The 19,970-nt window shown below is 37.1% G+C and overlaps 1 protein-coding gene across 1 annotated transcript in view; it reads left to right on the forward strand.

Moving 5' to 3' along the window:
* The first annotated feature begins 1,900 nt into the window (after window positions 1-1,900).
* Window positions 1,901-19,970, forward strand: part of LOC307120602 (NACHT, LRR and PYD domains-containing protein 12-like) — a 49,588-nt gene continuing 31,518 nt past the window's right edge. Inside the window, exons 1-11 of the mRNA XM_079807709.1 lie at window positions 1,901-2,085; window positions 2,987-3,040; window positions 10,373-10,515; window positions 11,234-11,338; window positions 12,109-12,213; window positions 12,411-12,492; window positions 12,804-12,999; window positions 14,901-16,731; window positions 16,848-17,018; window positions 19,416-19,589; window positions 19,768-19,938. Of these exons, the coding sequence (XP_079663835.1) occupies window positions 10,493-10,515; window positions 11,234-11,338; window positions 12,109-12,213; window positions 12,411-12,492; window positions 12,804-12,999; window positions 14,901-16,731; window positions 16,848-17,018; window positions 19,416-19,589; window positions 19,768-19,938 (2,858 nt within the window). The 5' untranslated portion in view covers window positions 1,901-2,085; window positions 2,987-3,040; window positions 10,373-10,492. The remainder of the gene's footprint in view (window positions 2,086-2,986; window positions 3,041-10,372; window positions 10,516-11,233; window positions 11,339-12,108; window positions 12,214-12,410; window positions 12,493-12,803; window positions 13,000-14,900; window positions 16,732-16,847; window positions 17,019-19,415; window positions 19,590-19,767; window positions 19,939-19,970) is intronic.

The raw sequence follows: 19,970 nt of genomic DNA on the forward strand, positions 1-19,970 counted from the left end.
CCGTGTGCGGGCCTATGAAAGCTTCAACTTTGGTCAGTGGAAGTCAATGAAGTCGCGTCGTCCATATTTTTTTACGGTCTATGCTCGGACTACTGCGCACTGTTTATAGACGTGCTGCCTCTCAGTCGTGTGTCTTAATTTGGCGTTATTATTGGAAACCATGGTAAACCGTTGCTGCATTGTGGGGTGTAACACTAGATCACATAATCGCTATGGGAAAAAGTTTGAAAATGGATTAACTTTCCACCTCTTTCCTGCTTGGAGACGCAACCACGGAGACCAAGTATCCGAGGTAACAAAGAGTCGTCGGCTCGCTTGGATCGCGCTTGTAAGACAAACTGTTACCTGGGGATATGGTGTTGGCTGATCGCGGCTTTGACATAAAGGACAGTGTGGGACTTATGTGTGCCGAGGTAAAGATCCCTGCTTTCACAAAAGAACGCTGTCAGCTGGATGCAAGAGATGTGGGGAGCACAAGAAAAAATGCCCACCTCCGAATTCACGTGGAAAGGGTGATTGTAACCGTCCGCAACAAGTACACTATTTTGTCAGATAAAGTACCGATTCACATGGTGTTGCCAAGCAAGGACGAAGACATGACATTCCTCTATAAGATTGTGTATGTATGTTGTGCTCTGACAAACATGAGCCCTAGCGTTGAAATAAAATAAATGTGCATTAAATACAGCCATAAGTGTCTGTTGCATCCATACCCACAATCTTCAAAATAAATATACTTAAATCAATATAATGTGCAAAAGCAAGAAGTGTCATACAATCGCAATAACCGTATAATGTGCAAAAGCAAGAAGTGTCACACAATCAGATATTTTTCAGTGTTTATTTGCAAGTAGTGCAACCCGAGAACACAGAACGGTGCAGAATGATTCAAGGTAAAAGGTTAACGTTACATAGGCTTCATGATCTGCAGCTCCTGAACCCATCCATTTGTGAACTGCAAATTTCATATGAATCCAAACCGTTAATAGTTCCAATTTTGTCCATATACCGGTCCCTGGCTTCCCTATTTAACGTATCCCGGTAAATTCCACATCCTTTTCGGGATTTTAACATAGTTTTTCTTTCTCCCAACTCTGCTTCTCCTCGTTCGATTTGCTGTATGTTTACATTCGCGAGGCCATCAACATGGCCGCCACGTCCCAGAATGCAACGCAGCGCAGCGCCCGAGCCCTATTTCAGTTTGATATCTCTTATCCAGAACATAACCTGCCCTGGAGCAGGTTAGCTGTGGAGGGTAAGTTACTATGGAGATGAACACAGCTAAAAGCCAAACCACTTTAATGGTACCTTAAACCCAGGATTGGCACAAACTAAGCTTAAACATATCTGGCTAGCCAGCTAAACCGGCTTCATGGTATAGGCCCCTGGTCTATTGGTTTTATTTATTTGATAGGAAAGATATAAGAAGAAAAAGAAGAAAGTTAAGCAAAAAAGTGTCAGACACATTTTATGTTTATGTGGTTGAGAGTAGCCTACCATCATTTTTCTTCAATTTTCATAACTGTAAAAGATAACCAGAATAATAAAACAGTTGATTACATGTCACTTTATAAGTTTATGAACTCAAAACGTAAATACGTTTAAATATAGCCATAAAACGACCTTTTCACTAGCCCTACAAAGAAACAAAATAAACTATAATGCGCTCAAATATGTAAAGAATCATCATCAGTTTCAACAAACGTCTCGACGTCACAACATTAAACACGTTAAAACCTCAATGAAACTGCACGAAACACATGGGAACAGAACCCTCCGTTTTATTGTATTGTAAGAACACGATACAATAATAATACTAACATTTTAAATAATGAAGAATTTTTTTATTATTATTTGTGTTCCGTGGAAAATAGGATTCGACGAATCTGCCGACGCACCTGCTGCTGGAGAGCGGGGAGGTAAATCATTTGCGTGCACGCGCATGTCTCCTGATCTCCTGTTGATCTAAAACACCTGAGGATTGTGTTTAAAGTCTGCAACTCCGAACAGAAGAAGAAGAATCTGACAGAAATGACAGTCTTTTGAAGGCCACGGATGTTAAAACACGAAGCTTATTGAGAACGGGTAATTAAAGACGACCGTTTCTGAAGGGTTTCCTCATTTCCTCTAAAGCTGTTGTTTTTGTGATGCGAAATCGAAAGTATGCTTAAACCAGACATTTACACGATTTATTATTGAATTTAATATTTCTGTTCATAGCAATTGTGAGTATTAGTTATAGTATGTCAATCATAATTAAGGTTACTTTTACTCAATCGGTTCTTTTAGGAGCATTTGAAAATAAGGAAGTAAGCCTAACCCATCAGTGAACTTCAAACGATCAGAGGATTGGTTATATAAGGTTGGTTAGATATGATTGTAAAATGATATTAAACAGCAATAGAGAAATAAGAAACTAGGTTCAGTTCTCCTACTCAAATGTATTTTCACCACTGAATTTATCCTGAGAGTTAAACTCACTAAACTGATTTAGAGCATGTGATTATTCTATGGTAATATATTTGTTTGTAACTCTTGTTATGTTCTAGTGTTTTTGGTGTTGTTGGGCAATTCCAGCGTTATGGACGTGACATTTGCAGTCAAAACTTGAAATCTAAATTCTTAGAAAATGCATTTAATACTAATATATACTTATATATTCATAGACGCTTAATAAAGTAGTCCAGACATTAAAAACATTTCAGTCTACACACGTGTTTTATATTTTAGATGAGGGAAATACACACATGCGTTATGGCCGTGGAAGTCTCTGTTTTAGGTGATGACATATTTTAGGAATTCTGTGAATTACACGGCGTAAACCAAAAGTAATAATGCCCACTGAATGAAGAAGGGTCGACTCTCCACAGAACATACAATATTCATTTTATTTTATTTTTTGTGTTTGCATTAATGAGGAGAAACAGTGTGTTATGGATGTGACAGATCTGAAAGCGGCACTAAAAGACTGCTTTAATTTTCACAGAGACCTCGAGTGGCATTTAAACCACCAGATATTGACCTCTGTGACACCAGTACGGTAAGATTGCACAATTAATCAACTTTATTATACTAATCTGCTGTATTTCAAATGGTTATGAATTTCTCATGTTGAAGCGCGGGCGTTGTTCAAGACTCAATTTAGAGACCATGATTTTCCTTCTAACAGAACTGCTTGCTAAAATTCATAAAGAAATATGAATGTTCATCATATAGGAGTTCAAATCACAGGTTTCACTATTGGTGTGAGACGCACGATCATGTCAGTTTTATGTTTTGTGTCTAAATGATCGCACAGTTTTCAGCCGGTTTATGCAGTTCAAAGTACAAGACGTGAGTCAAAATGATCGCATTTTATTTTTTTGAAACATTTAAAAATGATTGCAATATCAATATTATTATTGATCACGGGATTATGAAGAATACTCATGTTTTAACCAAGAGGGAAAACCCCGATATCTTGAGTGTCCTGAGACACAGTGCTCTTCTGTAAGTTGTGTATCATATAGCCTAGACCTTCTGACATTCATATTTCATTCTGTAACTGGAAAAGAATGGCAGATCGTTTTATGTGCGTGATCCGCTTGATCAGTGCTAGAGTCACGCTTTATTAAAAGAACACGCCACTTGTTTTGAAAATGGGCTCATTTTCCAAGTTAAACAGTTGGGTTTTACCGTTTCCTCATCCATTCAGCTAGGGATGCGCGGTATACCGGTACTGAGAAAATACCGGTATATATTGTATTTAAAACGGTACAATATCATGATTTTGCTCATTTCTGTACCTGCTGCTGTTCCGAAGTTCACCGCTAGGTGGCAGTGCGCTACACAAACTGACACAAATGTGGCAACATGGAACAAAATGAAAACAGCAGTTGAATTTCACTCAACACAACCAAAACTAATTAATAAAGAGAGGAGTAGACGTGATATTTGGAATTACTTTGCTTTAGAGCCCGACCGATATTATCGGCCGATATTAGGCTTTTCCCAAACTATCGGTATCGGCATTTATGATGGCCGATAAATGAAAATAAAAAAATTAAAATAAAAAACGGACGAAACACCGCTCAAACACATTGAGTGTTGGCGTTTCATAGTTTGTCCACCAGAGGGCACTCTACAGCGTGCCGGGTTGGCAACACCAGCTGATCCAGAGTCATGCTGCCTCGCGAACATTCACAACACAACACAGATCATCCGTGAAGTGCATGTAAGTTGGCAACGAGACATACATTGCTTGAATAACAATTAAAAGAACATCCCCATCAGTTCTCTCAACTCAAATAACATGACAAAATTTGTAACTGCCAAGTCCAGTTTTGCTGTTACATCATGTAAGAGATGGTAATTACATTAGGTTGTTACAGTTGACTGACTAAGTTTAACTCGGACAATGTGACTGAATAAGATGTATTTCTTTAATAGTCTGACAGTTTGACAGCATGAGACGTATCATCTCTCCCCTGGCCGTTATTTTGAAAAAGTATACATATTTACATTACATTACATTTAGTCATTTAGCAGACGCTTTTATCCAAAGCGACTTACAAATGAGAGCAAAAGAAGCAACTAGAACAGTCAAGGGCAACAGTATGCAAGTGCTGTAACAAGTCTCAGTAAATCTAGCACAGAACACACAGGACAGTTTTTTTAAATTGTTTTAATTTTTTATTTTTTTAAATACAACCCCAAATCAGAAAAAGTTGGGACAGTATGGAAAATGCACAAAAAAAAGAAGTGATTTCTAAATTTACTTTGACTTGTATTTCATTGCAGACAATATAAACAAAAAATATTTCATGTTTTGTCTGGTCAACTTCATGTCATTTGTAAATATGCATCCTTTCCTGTCATTCAGACCTGCAACACATTTCAAAAAAAGTTGTTTTTTAAAAAAAAAACTAAACTTAAAAGACATTTAGGGACTGAAGACATCAAGTGATGAAGTGTTTCAGGTGTAATTTTGTCCCATTCTTCCTGCAAACAAGTCTTAAGGTGGGCAACAGTACGGGGTCTTCGTTGTCCACATTCTCTATTCTCTACAGGTCGGGACTGAGGCAGGCCAGTCAAGTACCCGAACCCTCTTCCTCCGCAGCCAGGACTTTGTAATGTGTGCAGAATGTGGTTTTGCATTGTCTTGTTGAAATATGCATGGACGTCCCTGGAAAAGATGTCTTCTTGAAGGCAGCATATTATGCTCCAAAATCTCTCTGTACTTTTCAGCATTAATGGTGCCTTCACAGAAGTGCAAGTTACCTTTGCCAAGGGGACTGACACAACCCCATACCATGACAGACCCTGGCTTTTGGACTTGTTGCTGGTAACAGTCTGGATGATCCTTTTCTTCTTTGGTCCGGAGCACACGGCGTCCATTCCTCCCAAAAAATACCTCAAATACTGATTCATCTGACCACAGTACACGTTTCCACTGTGTGATGGTCCATCCCAGATGCCTCCGAGCCCAGAGAAGTCGACGGCGCTTCTGGACACTGTTAACATAGGGCTTCCTTTTGGCACAGTACAGTTTAAACTGGCATTTGTGGATGTAACTACGTATTGTGGTACTTGACAAAGGTTTGCCAAAGTAGTCCTGAGCCCATGTGGTGATATTGCTTCTAGATGAATGACGATTCTTGATGCAGTGCCGCCTGAGGGATCGGAGATCACGGTTGTTCAGCTTAGGCTTGCGCCCTTGTCCTTTACGCACTGAAATTCCTCCAGATTCCTTGAATCTTTTAATTATGTTATGCACTGTTGAATCTTTGCTCCTAAAGGATTAGACCTTTCTTGGATGCTGCTTTTGTACCAAATCATAATTACAATCACCTGTTGACATCACCTGTTTCAAATCACATCATTATTTAACCATTTTACCTCATTACTAGCCCTAAATTGCTCCTGTCCCAACTTTTTTTTAAATGTGTTGCAGGTCTGAATGAGAGGAAAGGATGCATATTTACAAATGACATGAAGTTGACCAGACAAAACATGAAATATTGTGTTCATATTGTCTGCAATGAAATACAAGTCAAAGTAAATTTAGAAATTACTTCTTTTTTTTTATTTGCGTTTTCCATACTGTCCCAACTTTTTCTGATTTGGGGTTGTAAATTAGACAGACAGAAAATGAATAGAATGTTAAGTGCTATTCTTGATTGGTCAGGTGCTGCTGGAAGAGATGTGTCTTTAGGTGTTTTTTGAAAATGGCTACAGACTCGGCCGCACAAATTGAGATAGGCAGGTCATTCCACCAGGTGGGAACGGTCCAGGAAAAGGTTTGTGAGAGCGATTTCATGCCTCTGCACCACAAGGCGTCGTTCACTAGCAGAACGTAAGTTCCTGGAGGGTGTGTAAGTCTGAACGAGCGAGTTTAGGTATATTGGTGCAGAGCCAGTGGTTGCTTTGAAGGCGAGCACCAGTGCCTTGAATTTGATGCGAGCAGCTATTGGCAGCCAGTGCAGACTGATGAAGAGAGGCGTGACGTGTGCTCTCTTCGGCTCATTAAAGACCACCCTTGCCGCTGCATTCTGCATATTTCTAAATTATGACTTATCATAGACGCTAACCACAAAGCCAGCTAATGCCATATGGCTATCAGTGAGAGACAGCTAACATTAATGCGCCTTGGAAATCACAACAAACTTATTCTGCCTAAATAAAGTAATGATTACTGTATTTATAACTAGTATATTTGTAGTTCCAGTCCCTGCATTGTAAATCGTAAGTTAAGCACGTGTGGAGTGAACAAAAGTGCGTTGCTGACTAGGGCTGGGACGGTTACCGCAATACCGCGGTCACGTGACGCCTACGACGGATTGTGTCTAATGACGTGTGTCTTATATGGATTCAAGGTTTTCTAAACAAAACTTAATCAAAAGATGGAGCAAATCCGACCTTTCGCGAGTTGGGGAGCGCAATGTTCCATTATAACATTCCATTTGTACCTGTGTAATGTCTTTTAGCCTATAATTTGAATTTCATTTTACTAAAGCATAAAATACAGGCACATAAGCAGGACCTCAGTTTTTAATTGCACGTGCTTAACACAATTCTCTCACATGGTTGCGCAGCCGACAATAGCGGGTAGGGAGATAGAAGTCATGAAAGCAGAAAAAGAACGCACCGCCCGGGCCATGGGTTTGTGTCGAACGCTGGTGTCCGCTTTCTCCCATAGCTGGCAAAAACAAACACAATGGCTTCAGAAAGAAAAAACTGAGCTGGACCTGCCTAAGCACTCCTTAGTACTGGTAAGTTTTAACTCTCTTCCAACTCTGTTTGGGAAAGATTGACTACAAATAAGCTGGGCCTGCGAAATTTCATTCAATATAATCAATAAATAATCTATTGTAGGCAATTAAATATAAGTAGGCTATGTGATTCTGAAATTTCAATTTCATTAAAAGGCTATCGAAAAAGATATCCGTCTGGCAGGCTTACAAGCACAGTAGTGTGCGACACTTTGTTAAATTAAATAGCCTTCGCGCACATGAGATATATAAATTAATATGAATATGTAAAAATATGTAATATAAATATAAATAATAAGTAATATACAATCACGGTAGTGTGAGCAGCGACACTTTGTTAAATTAAATAGCCTTCGTTAAAAAGCACCACTAAGACAAAAGCGCACACGAGATAGGCATATAGGCCTATATATAAATTAATATAAATAAGTACAATCATTAGCCTAAAAAGTCTTCGTTAAATAGCCTTGAACCACAAAAGCGCACACCACACGAGATATGTAAAATAATATAAATATGTAAATGTTATAAAATATAAATATAAATAATAAAAGTAGCATAATATACAATCAAGGTAGTGTGAGCAGCGAGTGACTACACTTTGTTAAATTAAATAGCCTTGAGCCTTCGTTATTCTTCATTAACCACTGAGACAAAAGCGCACACGAGATGTAAATTGTAATGTAAATTAATAGCCTGAATATTTAACAATATGTAATATAAAAATATAAATACTATAAATATAAATAATATATTATATTATATGGGCGGGTGTGCGCGAAAGTCGTTATAGTTTAAGTGATTGTTTGATGACGACTGTAATCTGAAAGTAAAAATATGGGAAATAAATAAACAAATAAATATATATTACTGATCAATACCAATAAATAAAAATGTGTTTGTTTGTCTTTGTTTATGCTGTTCCATCTTCAGATCTCTCAGTCGTGATCTGATCTGCTCTCTCAGCAAAAAATATAAAGACTGGGATGTAAACCATAGCCTAGTCTATATTTCGTTTTGCCAGCACTTTTTTTTCAGATATCATTCCATTTCTGTTCTAATTGTTCCTGTTCTAAACGTGAAAAAATAAATGTAAAATAAACATGTTCCTTATTATGTTCAATTGCCTGCGCTGGTGTGTGTGTGTGTGTGTGTGCGTGAAAGTCGAACGGGAGCCGTTTAAAGCGGTTTACCGCTGAACCGCGGGAATTTCTTGCTTTTCAACCGCGGTAAGAAATAATCCATACCGTCCCAGCCCTATTGCTGACTTCGTTCAGACGCAGCATTAACGAGTCAAATAATGGATTTACTGCATCATCAGTAGTAGATTTTAGAAGGCAGGCAGCAAATGATGATTGAAAATGGTTTGTTGTAGCTTGATGGATAGAATTAAAAGAGTGCATGTAAAGGGATAAGCAAGTTGACATTGTAATTATAAGGTTGCTCATATTTATACTGTATATAGTTTATATTTTGCTGTTGTTGTTATTTATCAGAACTTCTAGAACTTAACTGAATATTTTTTCTTGCTCAGTTATATTCATAAAGCTTACCACATCTATTAATACTGGTAACTTTGATTTTTTTTGTTTTGTTTTTGTTATTGTGTTTTCGTCCAAACAACTTTAAGTTTCATATCTTAAGTTTGTATTTTTATACATTTTATTTATTAGAACTTTAATATATTTTTATGTTCCTCTGTTCAGTTGTGACAATAAAACAAACAAGTTTATTTTTAAACTGCATTATCATGTTATTTTAGAGAGGCTGAGTTATCATGAATAACTACAAATAACTAATGTAAGGGAAATCTGTTTAAGTGTTTTTTACGCATTTCTGTTATTTTATTTATTTATTTATTTTTAATATATATCGGCTGATATATCGGAATATCGGATTTTTAAATGACCAAATATTTGTATCGGTATCGGCCTTAAAAATCCTTTATCGGTCGGGCTCTACTTTGCTTATAAAACTGCTGACGAACCATCAAACCTTGCCAAGCATCGCTCACTCACCCATCCTGACCTGTACAAGACATTAAGAGATCGACAGGCGAGTGCATCATTCAGACGATCTCATTTAGACATTTATTTCCTTTTAACACATCAACGCTCATGCATAAGATCGCATCGTTTAAATATAACAAAATCTCCAGCGTTCGTTTCAACCAATGACGTTTAGATCTCATAATATTTGCACACATACTATTGCACTATTTACATTCGCGAAAGACATAACCGACTGCGTTTATGTGACTATTCACTACTCACTGTGTGTGTATTTGAGGAAAAACAGCTTAATTAGGAATGCGTGAGGTATACTCAAAGTATACTACACCACGGATGCGCGCGGATGATCGCGTTCGACACATGCGCAGTACTTTTTTTTCTATGCTCTACCAGACATCGGAGGGCAGCACTGAGTCCTGTCATCAACGGGACATTCTCTGGGCATGATCGGAGAAGAACTGTAGTGCATCCACCAATCAGCTGTCCCGAAACGACAGCGAAAGTGAAAGTGTAGAATCGGAGCGTGCAGATGCTTTTAGCATGTGTGATGTCTTTGAAGCCAGAAGCGATCTGCTCTTTTTGAGAGATAGAGAAGGGAGTATTGCTGAAATTACTTCTCACAAGAAAGTTTTCTAATGACTGATTTGATGTGATTATCTTTGTTGATTCATTTAATAATAAACATTAATTTCCCGCTTTATAAACCCCAAACTTGCGAGAGTGAGTAAAATTATGCGCAATACCCGTGCCAAAATTCAGACCCTGTATGGTATCGATTTAATATCAGTACTTTGGTATTAAGTTGTGTTACCGTACTGAAGACAAAACTGTGGTATCGAGCCATCCCTACATTCAGCCGATCTCCAGGTCTGGCACTAGCACTTTTAGCATAGCTTAGCATAGATCATTCAATCTGATTAGACCATTAGCATCTCGCTAAAAAATGACTAAAGAGTTTCAATATTTTTACTTTTGGTAAAAACTTTATTTTTTATGGTAAGATGACCTTTGCATGGAATTGCCCTGTTACTAACTCAACTCATTATTCTCTTGAATAACTGCCATGTCAGGGTTAGGGCTCATCTCACTAACACAGACTGTCATCTCCAGGTCAAACTGATCGACTGATCTGAGCTGATGAGAAACAGGTTTTCCCTGATCTGAGCTGATCTGTGTCCAATGGCAGTTTAGCTGCAGTGTCCGAGGAGTGAGGAACAGACTCTCTCTAAGATGAATCTCTCAGAGGAACACAGGTAAGACTGCGTCTGCTTTCACACAAGCATTTTAAACGCATTACGTTTCAGGGTTTTCCTGTGAAGAACAAAACCATTGTTTTATATTTGCTCGTGCTTTGCAGAACTTCCTAATTAAAACATATAGTATTAGTCTTGAGCTTAAATGTACAGTGTGTTCTTCAGCAGCTGTAGCAATAGTGTTTTGTTGTTGCCAGGATAATATAACATTAGTGTTATGTTGCAGTGTTTAAGTAGTGTTATAAATGACATTGATTTTTAAAATGAAAATGTATATAACATTTCTCTAAGTTTACAGTAATTATTGTGCCAATGGCTCATCGGCGTCTGTGAAGAGAATGAGCGATGAGTGATGTGTACATGTTTCTGTGACAGACTAGAGAGTGTGTGCCGTTATCAGACACGGAGGAACGTTTGTAGTAAAGTTTCTCCTCTCTCTCTGTGTCATTCATTTTCAAAAAGGTTTCTCCTGGAGTAATTTTAGAATTCCTGTCAAATATTAAATTGAAAGATTCTATGTAATTGGTGTTATTATTGCTGTTGTTGTTATTGGTATATATAACTGATTTTGTATAGTGATTGTTTTTAGGACAAAATTGTTAAATTATTGTAAACAATGTATTGAAGTGATATTGTTGATTGCCATGAATATAGCCATTGTTGCTGATATGGAATTAAATCATAAATAAATAAATAAATAAACTCTCTGTGTCATTAGTGTAAGGTCAGGATCACATGTGTCCAGCTCTGTGTCTGAGAAGAGTGACTGGTCAAAGGATGGTAACCTGCCGAACTTCAGTGAGAAAAACCCATCTATCAAAAGGTATTTCACGTGTTTCTTAGTTTTGGTCAAACCTGGACTGTTAGAGAGTCAATGAATAATTATCATTATCAATAATAATAATTAGGCCTGTCACGATAACTACTTTTTGTTTCACGATATTTCATTCCAGAAATAATTGCGGTAAACGATATTGTCATTTATGCCACTGAATATATAATCCTAATATAACAGCATAATAATGCAAGTAGACCTACACACTTTCAAATGACAACCTTTTAATTCTTTAGATCATGGAAATTAGGGCTAAAAAAATATATCCTAAATAAAAAAATTGATTAAATAGTAAATAAACATTTTCCCTTGTGAAACGGCTTTAACACTCGTCATTCTGCGTTGACAATTATATGTGCAGCGGAACAGGGGATTGCGGCTTTGAAATCGAGTCCATTTGGGTTTATTCTTCCAAACTGTCAGTAGTTTTCAGGAAAACACTATAACGCCTCAAATAGCGCCTTTTTCAGCTGTCGATAACCACTCTGTGTATGAAGGAACTGCCCGAGGACCACTTTCGCCTCCGTCACGGAAAACATACAAGATGACAGCACAATTGAGTAAAATGTTGGTGACATTCATTATCATGTAAACATAATGGGCGATATATTGCATCACACAAAATTATTGAGGTCATGTACATATAGTGTGCGATATATCAATTTATTGATTATTGCGACAGGCCTAATAATAATTGCCATTATCAGGCACGGATGAACGTCTGTAGTAAAGTTTCTCCTCTCTCTCTGTGACATTAGTGTAAGGTCAGGGTCACATGTGTCCAGCTCTGTGTCTGAGAAGAGTGACTGCTCAAAGGATGGTGGCCTGCCGAACTTCAGTGAGAGAAACCCATCTATCAAAAGGTATTTCATGTGTTTCTTAGTTTTGGTCAAACATGAACTGTGTTAGAGAGTGTATCAATGAATAATCATCATAAAACTTTATAGTTCAAAATATTTACCAGGTCATTTTTTTTAAATCTTTGCTAAAAATGTTTCCTGGAGACTTCTGTAATATTTTCCCTGGAGATGCAGTTTTGATTTGTTTTATTCTCTAACAGGCAGTACGAGACATTAGATTCAGATTTACAGACTCACAGGAAACACAAGAATTTCACAGACAATCTTCTGTGGATCTTCCAGGTAAGAAAACACATTTTCATAAATATTTAATATTTATAACAAGCAAATAGGTTATTAATTAAAGGTTTCCTGCAAAAGTACTCAATATAAATGTCATTTTTAATTCTTCTTGACCATTTCCATTTAAGAACTCATTAAAAATAAAAAATTAAGATGTGAAAATTGTCTTATTTTTATTAATAAAAAGTTAAGATGTTTGTATTTTAACTGTTTTTATTACTATTATTATCCTTTTAAATATTTTTGATCAAATATAGATTTATGGTTTGATAAAATTTTGTTGTTCTGTCTCTTTTTGTTTGGCTTTTTAGGACCTTGAGAGCAGAATAATCAAGTTTCTAAAGAAAGAGCTGGGAAAGTTTCAGAAAATATTAGAAAAAGAGGACACCCAATCCTTAGTGCAGGACTTTAATGAGAACAGATGCAGGATCTCAGATGCAGCTCTTGATCTCACACTACACCACCTGAGAGAGATGGAGCAAGAGGAAGCTGCTGATGCTCTAGAAGGTAAGAGATCAACATCTGTCAGATTCACACACAAGACTAGCGGCCGTTTCACACTGCAAGCGCGTGAGCTTCAGCTTCAGGTCCGTGTGACTGCAGACGCTCGAGAGCATGTGTACAGCATCACAGCAGCGGCTCCAACGCTTCATATAATGCTCACTCAGGGCGGGGCGATATGGCCAAAAAAAGATCTCGATCAAATCTTTTCTTATCAGTCGATATTGATGATTATCACAATAAATGTCAAATATTTATTTCTTTCAAATTTAAAGGCAGATTCTTTTGCTCCTCAGTGAAACTAGACCGTTAATTGTGGTTTTATGCTACTTTTTATTGTCAGAATATGACAAACACTTCACGTTTTTGAATTCCTTACACTTTTCCAGTAATTTTTCCTTAAAATAAATTTCTTAACAGAAAAAATGTATGTCTTAGTTTCTGTATGTGCTAACGGGTGATATTGTTTCTAGTCATGAAACAGGCTTGTGTGGCCTGACTTTGGCATATATCTTCGGCTGCAGTATTAATAATATTAAATGTTTTGTCTTAGAAATGCACATTTGACAGTGAGTTGACAGTAGTAGTAGCTTGAGTTAGGATACTGATGTAAATTTATGTTCATTAACAAAAACATGGGTATCTGTAAAAATTGTAACAACCTCATTTTTATATGGTACATTTTTTTTAAATTAAAATTAACCATTGGTCTTCCATAGTATCATAGATTTAGATCATGATAACCACAGTTAAAAACACACATATAGCTCTTCACTACCATGGTAAAATATATCTATATGGTTTCTATGGAATTTTAATGAAAAACAGTAGACCTAAAAACATTTAGTATAAATGCACGAATTCTATACCTCAATCACAAAAAAATACTGTAATAATATTCCATTACTCCTTTTAATACATGTCTAGTTTAATACTACGTGAATAGAATATCCCACATGTCTGCCACAGATCATAAATCATGGTAAATGATGGAGATTTGTTGATGGGAAAGCCCTCTGACTGTATGGTTTCTCCTGTTTATCAGTGTGGTTTAATCTGGCTTTAAACTAGTTTAAATCACTGAGACGTGTGTTTTTCGTTGAATGCACGTGCTTCTCACTGGATCTCACAGCGCTGTTTAGTGTCACGTGACCGAGACGGATCCGTTTGGACATTGATCCGAGTGGATAAATGGTGTGTGTGATGCGGTTCAAATGAGTAACAATTCGTGCTACCTTTTATTGACAAATTCGTTATCTTTGGATGATAACTCGAGGTTAGTTTCACTTTTGATTTAACGTTCGTCGTCACTTCCACTAATTTTTTCCTTCTCGTGTAAAATTTTCTTTGCCAGTAGAGCGTGTAAAAGTATAATATAAGCAAGTATTTCTTTATAAAGACAACTAGCCTATATTTGTTTTTAGAAGTTGGTCATTTATAAACTTGATAGTCTTTGTTAACATGGGGAGGTGTAGGCTACACGAGTAAATGGTAAACGACAAAAACAACCAAGAAAACGGCTCCGATCATGTCGTTTCATTCATACTTCGATATGTTTACAAGACAGCAAACTCAAAATAAAACGCGCACGGGTTTGATTTTTGTAGTGCTAGAGCCTATATATTCTTCCTGTCTGTGGATTTTTTTCTGGCTGGCTTACTTTTTTAAAATAATGCATTATACCCAGACTGAAAACAAGTTTAAATGGGTAAATCTGCTATAAATACTTTGATTCTTTCTTTTCTTTTCTGATATACTCCAGTTCTTGTTAACACACTAGACATGCTTGTGTGAATGCACAAGGTGTGAATGCACTTATTACTTAACATGCACGCAGAAACAAATATGCGCTGCTCGCGCTTGCAGTGTGAAATAGACGTAAAACTCTTTTTTGTTCCTGTGTTTAGATGAGCTGTTCTTCATTCATCAGCTAAAATGTGGTCTAAAGAAGAAGTATCAGTGTGTGCTTGAAGGAATTGCAAAGCAAGGCAACTCCACACTTCTGATTAACATCTACACAGATCTCTATATCACTCAGGGCAGCAGTGAACAGGTCAATACTGAACATGAGGTCAGGCAGATTGAAGTTGCTTCCAGGCGTCATGAATCACAAGAGATACCCGTTGAATGCACAAATTTGTTCAAAGCATCTGAACTGGACAAGGAGATCAGAACTGTTCTGACAAAAGGAGTTGCTGGCATCGGAAAATCTGTCTCTGTGCAAAAGTTTGTTCTAGACTGGGCTGAAGGAAAAGCAAATCAAGATATCAGCTTCATATTTCCTCTTCCATTCAGAGAGATGAATTTAAAGGAGAATGAAAAACTAAGTTTGATGGATCTTCTAACTCAGTTTTTCCAAGAGACAAAAGGACTGAACCTTACAAGAAGGAATAATCATAGAGTCCTGTTCATTCTTGATGGATTGGATGAATGTCGTCTTCCTCTGAAGTTTGATGGTAATGAGACGTGGCGTGATGTATCGTCTCCAGCCTCTCTGGATGTTCTCCTGACGAACCTCATCAAGGGAAATCTGCTTCCTTCTGCTCTCATCTGGATCACCACCAGACCAGCAGCGGCCAGTAAGATTCCTCCTGACTGCATCGACCGGCTGACAGAGGTCAGAGGATTCAATGATGCACAAAAGGAGGAGTACTTCAGAAAGAGATTCAAGGATGAGAAAATGGCCAATGAAATCATTGATCACGTTAAACAATCAAAGAGTCTCTTTATCATGTGCCACATCCCAGTCTTCTGCTGGATTTCAGCCACTGTTCTCCAGAGCATTTTGGAGCAGAAAAGAAATAATGATGTGAAAAACAATCAGTCTAATGACGCGTCCAAAACAAAGCAGGAATCAAATACTGAAGACACTCCCAAGACTCTGACACAAATGTACACACACTTTCTCCGCTTTCAGATCCAGCAGAGCCGCCGAAAGTATGATGGAGAATACACACCAGATGTTTCCTGGGATAAAGACGCCATCCTTTCACTGGGGAAACTGGCATTTCATCAGCTGGAAAGAAGCAACCTTATCTTCTATGACACAGACCTGGAAGCCTGTGGGATTGACGTCTATAAGGCATCAGTGTACTCAGGCATGTGTACCCAGATCTTTAAGGAGGAAACGGGGATCACTCTTGGCACCATGTACTGCTTTGTTCACTTGAGCATTCAAGAGTTTATCGCAGCCCTTTATGCACATCTGTTTCTAGACATCAAGAAGGAAAGTGCATTTGATCAAGAGTCTACAGAACAGGAAAACAAAAATGAAGCCATGATTGATTTGCTCAAGACTGCAGTGGACAAAGCGCTCAAGAGTGAAACTGGACACATGGACCTTTTCCTTCGCTTCCTCCTCGGTCTGTCACTCCGATCTAATCGTCCACTCTTACGAGGACTGTTGACACAGCAAGATGACAATGACCAGTGCAAGAAGGAAATGGTTCAGTACATCAAGCAGAAACTTGAAGATAATCGGTCTCCAGAGAGATCCCTCAATCTGTTCTACTGTCTGAATGAACTGAACGACCAAACTCTGGTGAAAGAGATTCAGACCCACCTTAGCAAAGGAAGTCTGTCATCTGCTGACCTTTCACCTGCCCAGTGGTCTGCTTTGGTCTTTGTGTTGTTGACATCAGAGGAAGAGCTGGAGGAGTTTGAGCTTCAGAAATTCAAGAAATCAGACGAGTGTCTCTTTAGACTATCACCAGTCATTAAATCCTCCAAAAGAGCTCTGTAAGTAATTTAAAGCATTTATAAGATGTATATTTAATATTTACATAATAAATCTAAAGAAAAATGTATTGTATATGTTTCACCTAATTCTGTAATGTAATTTATTTCTCTTGTAGACTAAATGATTGTAACTTAACAGACAGAAGCTGTTCAGCTCTGGCTGCAGTTCTGGGATCTGATAGCAATCTGAAAGAGCTGAACATGAACAATAATAATCTGCAGGATTCCGGAGTGAAGCTGCTCTGCCCTGGACTAGAGAACATAAAGTGTAAATTGGAGATACTGAGGTAAGTTTTGTGACAATTGACAAATTGAGCTCAGCCAAAACAAAACACAAAGTTGTGATTTATCTTAAGTATTCTTAATAAAATCTATCTATATAAAATCTACTGTTTAAATCAAATGTAATGCACTAAGGCCTAGTTTCACAGACATGTCTTAGACTAATCTAGGATTAGGCCTTAGTTCATTTAGGATATTCAAGTAGCTTTTATAAATGTCCCTTAGAAAAAAGACAAAACAATGACACTAATATATTTTAAAATACATCAGTGCAAGTTTTGTTGAGTTAAAACTACTACCTTTGCTATTGAAAATAAGAACAATGCAAATGACAAATAATGGGATATAATATACAAATTAAATAAACAGTGGTTTAATTTTTTTCAGCTACAGTAGGTGTATTTAACACCTGCATTTAAATAAGAAATTGAATAAATAAATGTAAAAATAAAACTACAGAGACAACTACAGTTCGTCCCCTTGGAATTATAAGGTTCTATCTGCGTTCTGAGCAGTTTTGAGATATTGAGCTTCAAAGTTTTTGCATTACATATAGGAAAATGTATATGGGGAACAAGTTTCTTTCAAACATGAAAATAACAGGGACCCTAAATGTATTCTAAATATACAATATCAAAATCCTCTCAAAATTGTAAATGGGGATTTTTGGAATGGGTCAAATGCAGATAGAACCTTCTAATTCTAAAAAAACACTTTTTGCTTAGAATTATAAGGTTCTATCTGCCAAACCATTATTTGAACATTAAATATAAAAAATAATGTTGTAACAATGTCTCAACATGTGTTGGAATGTAAAATTGTATCCTTTCTTATGACATTTATTTCATATTTTTAGCACTTCCATGTATTTAGGACATTTCAAATTAAGCTAGGCAGGTCTAAATATTTTGTCCAGTGCAGATGTAAATTTTTGGTACCAATTTGGTGGGTAATTAAACACATTATTGCAGAAATTGTTCATCTTTCTTTTGTTTAGACAGAAAGCAGCTACTGTAATACATCTGAGCAGGATTTTATTCCACCTAAAGTGGGCCAGGTAAAATGTCTTTCTCTCTAGACATCAGTATGGCTGAAAGAACATGCTAACGTTTATTGTTGTAATTAAGACCTCATCAATTAAACTTTTTACTATTTGACCTTTAAGGCTTAATATTGTAAAAATTAAGACATTTTAAGACTTTAAAAACTGCAAGAAAACAGACATGCTTCAGCAAATTAATTCATAAAGTTTAATAATCATTGAAAAATGATTCACTGACTATATGTGATGCCTGGAATTCGGGCTGCTGTCCTTGACAAGATCGTCAATAAAATTGTCGATCTTGAGGTTTCTTAAAAACTTTGCATTGTGTGCCATAATCCTCACAGATATTGTGTGTCTGTGATCTTTCCTGTCAAGGAAAAAGCCGGCGACACAACCTATAAAGTTGATCCTGATTGGTCCTCTTCTGTGCATTCGAAGTGCTGATTGGCTCACGCAGATAGAACCTTATAGAGCCAAGTCAGAGTTCGACTTTGTAGATAGAACCTTTTTGTTTTTCAATAAAAAGTCCCAAAATGTACACAACTTTAAAAAAAACATCACATAATGTAAATAAGTTGTCACAGAATAAGAATATGTGAATAACTCAATTTTGACAAAAACGTCAGATAGAACCTTATAATTCCAAGGGGACGAGTTGTTGCCATTTCCAGACATTGTTCTTTAATGAACTCCTAGAGATTTAATCAGACCAACATCATATTTGGTCCGTCTAATCTAAAGGGCTTTGTGACATTAAATTGCGAAGATCTTGAGTTTTCACCATACCTGCAAACTAGTCAATAAGGTTAAAATATGTCCTTTATAAAAGTAAATAATGCCCTGGGGTAACATCACAAATATGCACATGTAAGTATGTAAAAGCTGATAGAACTGATGAAAATATTGCTTCAGAATAAATAAAGGGACTTCAATGGGAACCAACGGTTGAAGGTTCAGATCAATGCAGTTTCAAAGGAAGGGCTTCAGAGGCTCTGACCGATCCCAGATGAGGAATAGGGTCTGACCTTCCTTTGAAACTGCATTGATTTGGCCATTGAATTCCATTATCTGGAGAAAAATCCTGGAATGTTTTCCTCAAACTTCATTTCTTTTAACATGAGCATCTTGGATGAGATGGGGGGTGAGTAAATGATCAGGACATTTTATTTTTGAAGTGAAATAATCCTTTAAAGCTCTCTGGGTCTTTTGTTTCCCTCTGTTTTTGTTTGAAAATATTTTTTTTATTAATGTTTTCAAGAAACCGGATTCACAAACAGTTTCATTTTAAGGGATTGAGACGGGTACTTTCTTAAATATGTTTATTCAGCTGAATATTACATTTTTAATCTTCTTCCAGACTTTCAGACTGCAGTATCAGTGAAGACGGTTATAAAGCTCTGGCTTCAGCTCTGAGATCAAACCCTTCACACCTGATAGAGCTGGATCTCACAGGAAATGATCCTGGACCATCAGGAGTGAAGGAGCTCAGTGATTTACTACAGGATCCACACTGTCAGCTGAAGACACTGAGGTGAGATGTGATGAAATACGATATAAATGATATGCTGCTGAAATAATTAATAGAAATATTATTTCACTAAAACAATAAGCTGCACAATAAGCTGTTGATGCATTAAAGTTGACAGTGGTTTTAAGACAAAAATCATGTAAAATGATTTCCATCAGCACAAACTTCTTCTCTTCTGCAGGTTTTTGGGTCCTGCTGCAGATGAAGCCTGTCAGTATGTGAGAGGAATTGTGGGTAAAAACCCGTTACTCCTGAGAGAGCTGAATCTGAGTGATCATGATCTAGGAGACAAACGAGTGAATCAGATCGCCGCTCTACTGCAGGATAAACACTGCCAACTCAACACACTCACGTGAGGATTATATCTTTTAAATATAACATTAT

This window comes from Gobio gobio (assembly GCF_949357685.1).
Source record: "Gobio gobio genome assembly, chromosome: 24".
NCBI classification, from domain to species: Eukaryota; Metazoa; Chordata; class Actinopteri; order Cypriniformes; family Gobionidae; genus Gobio; species Gobio gobio.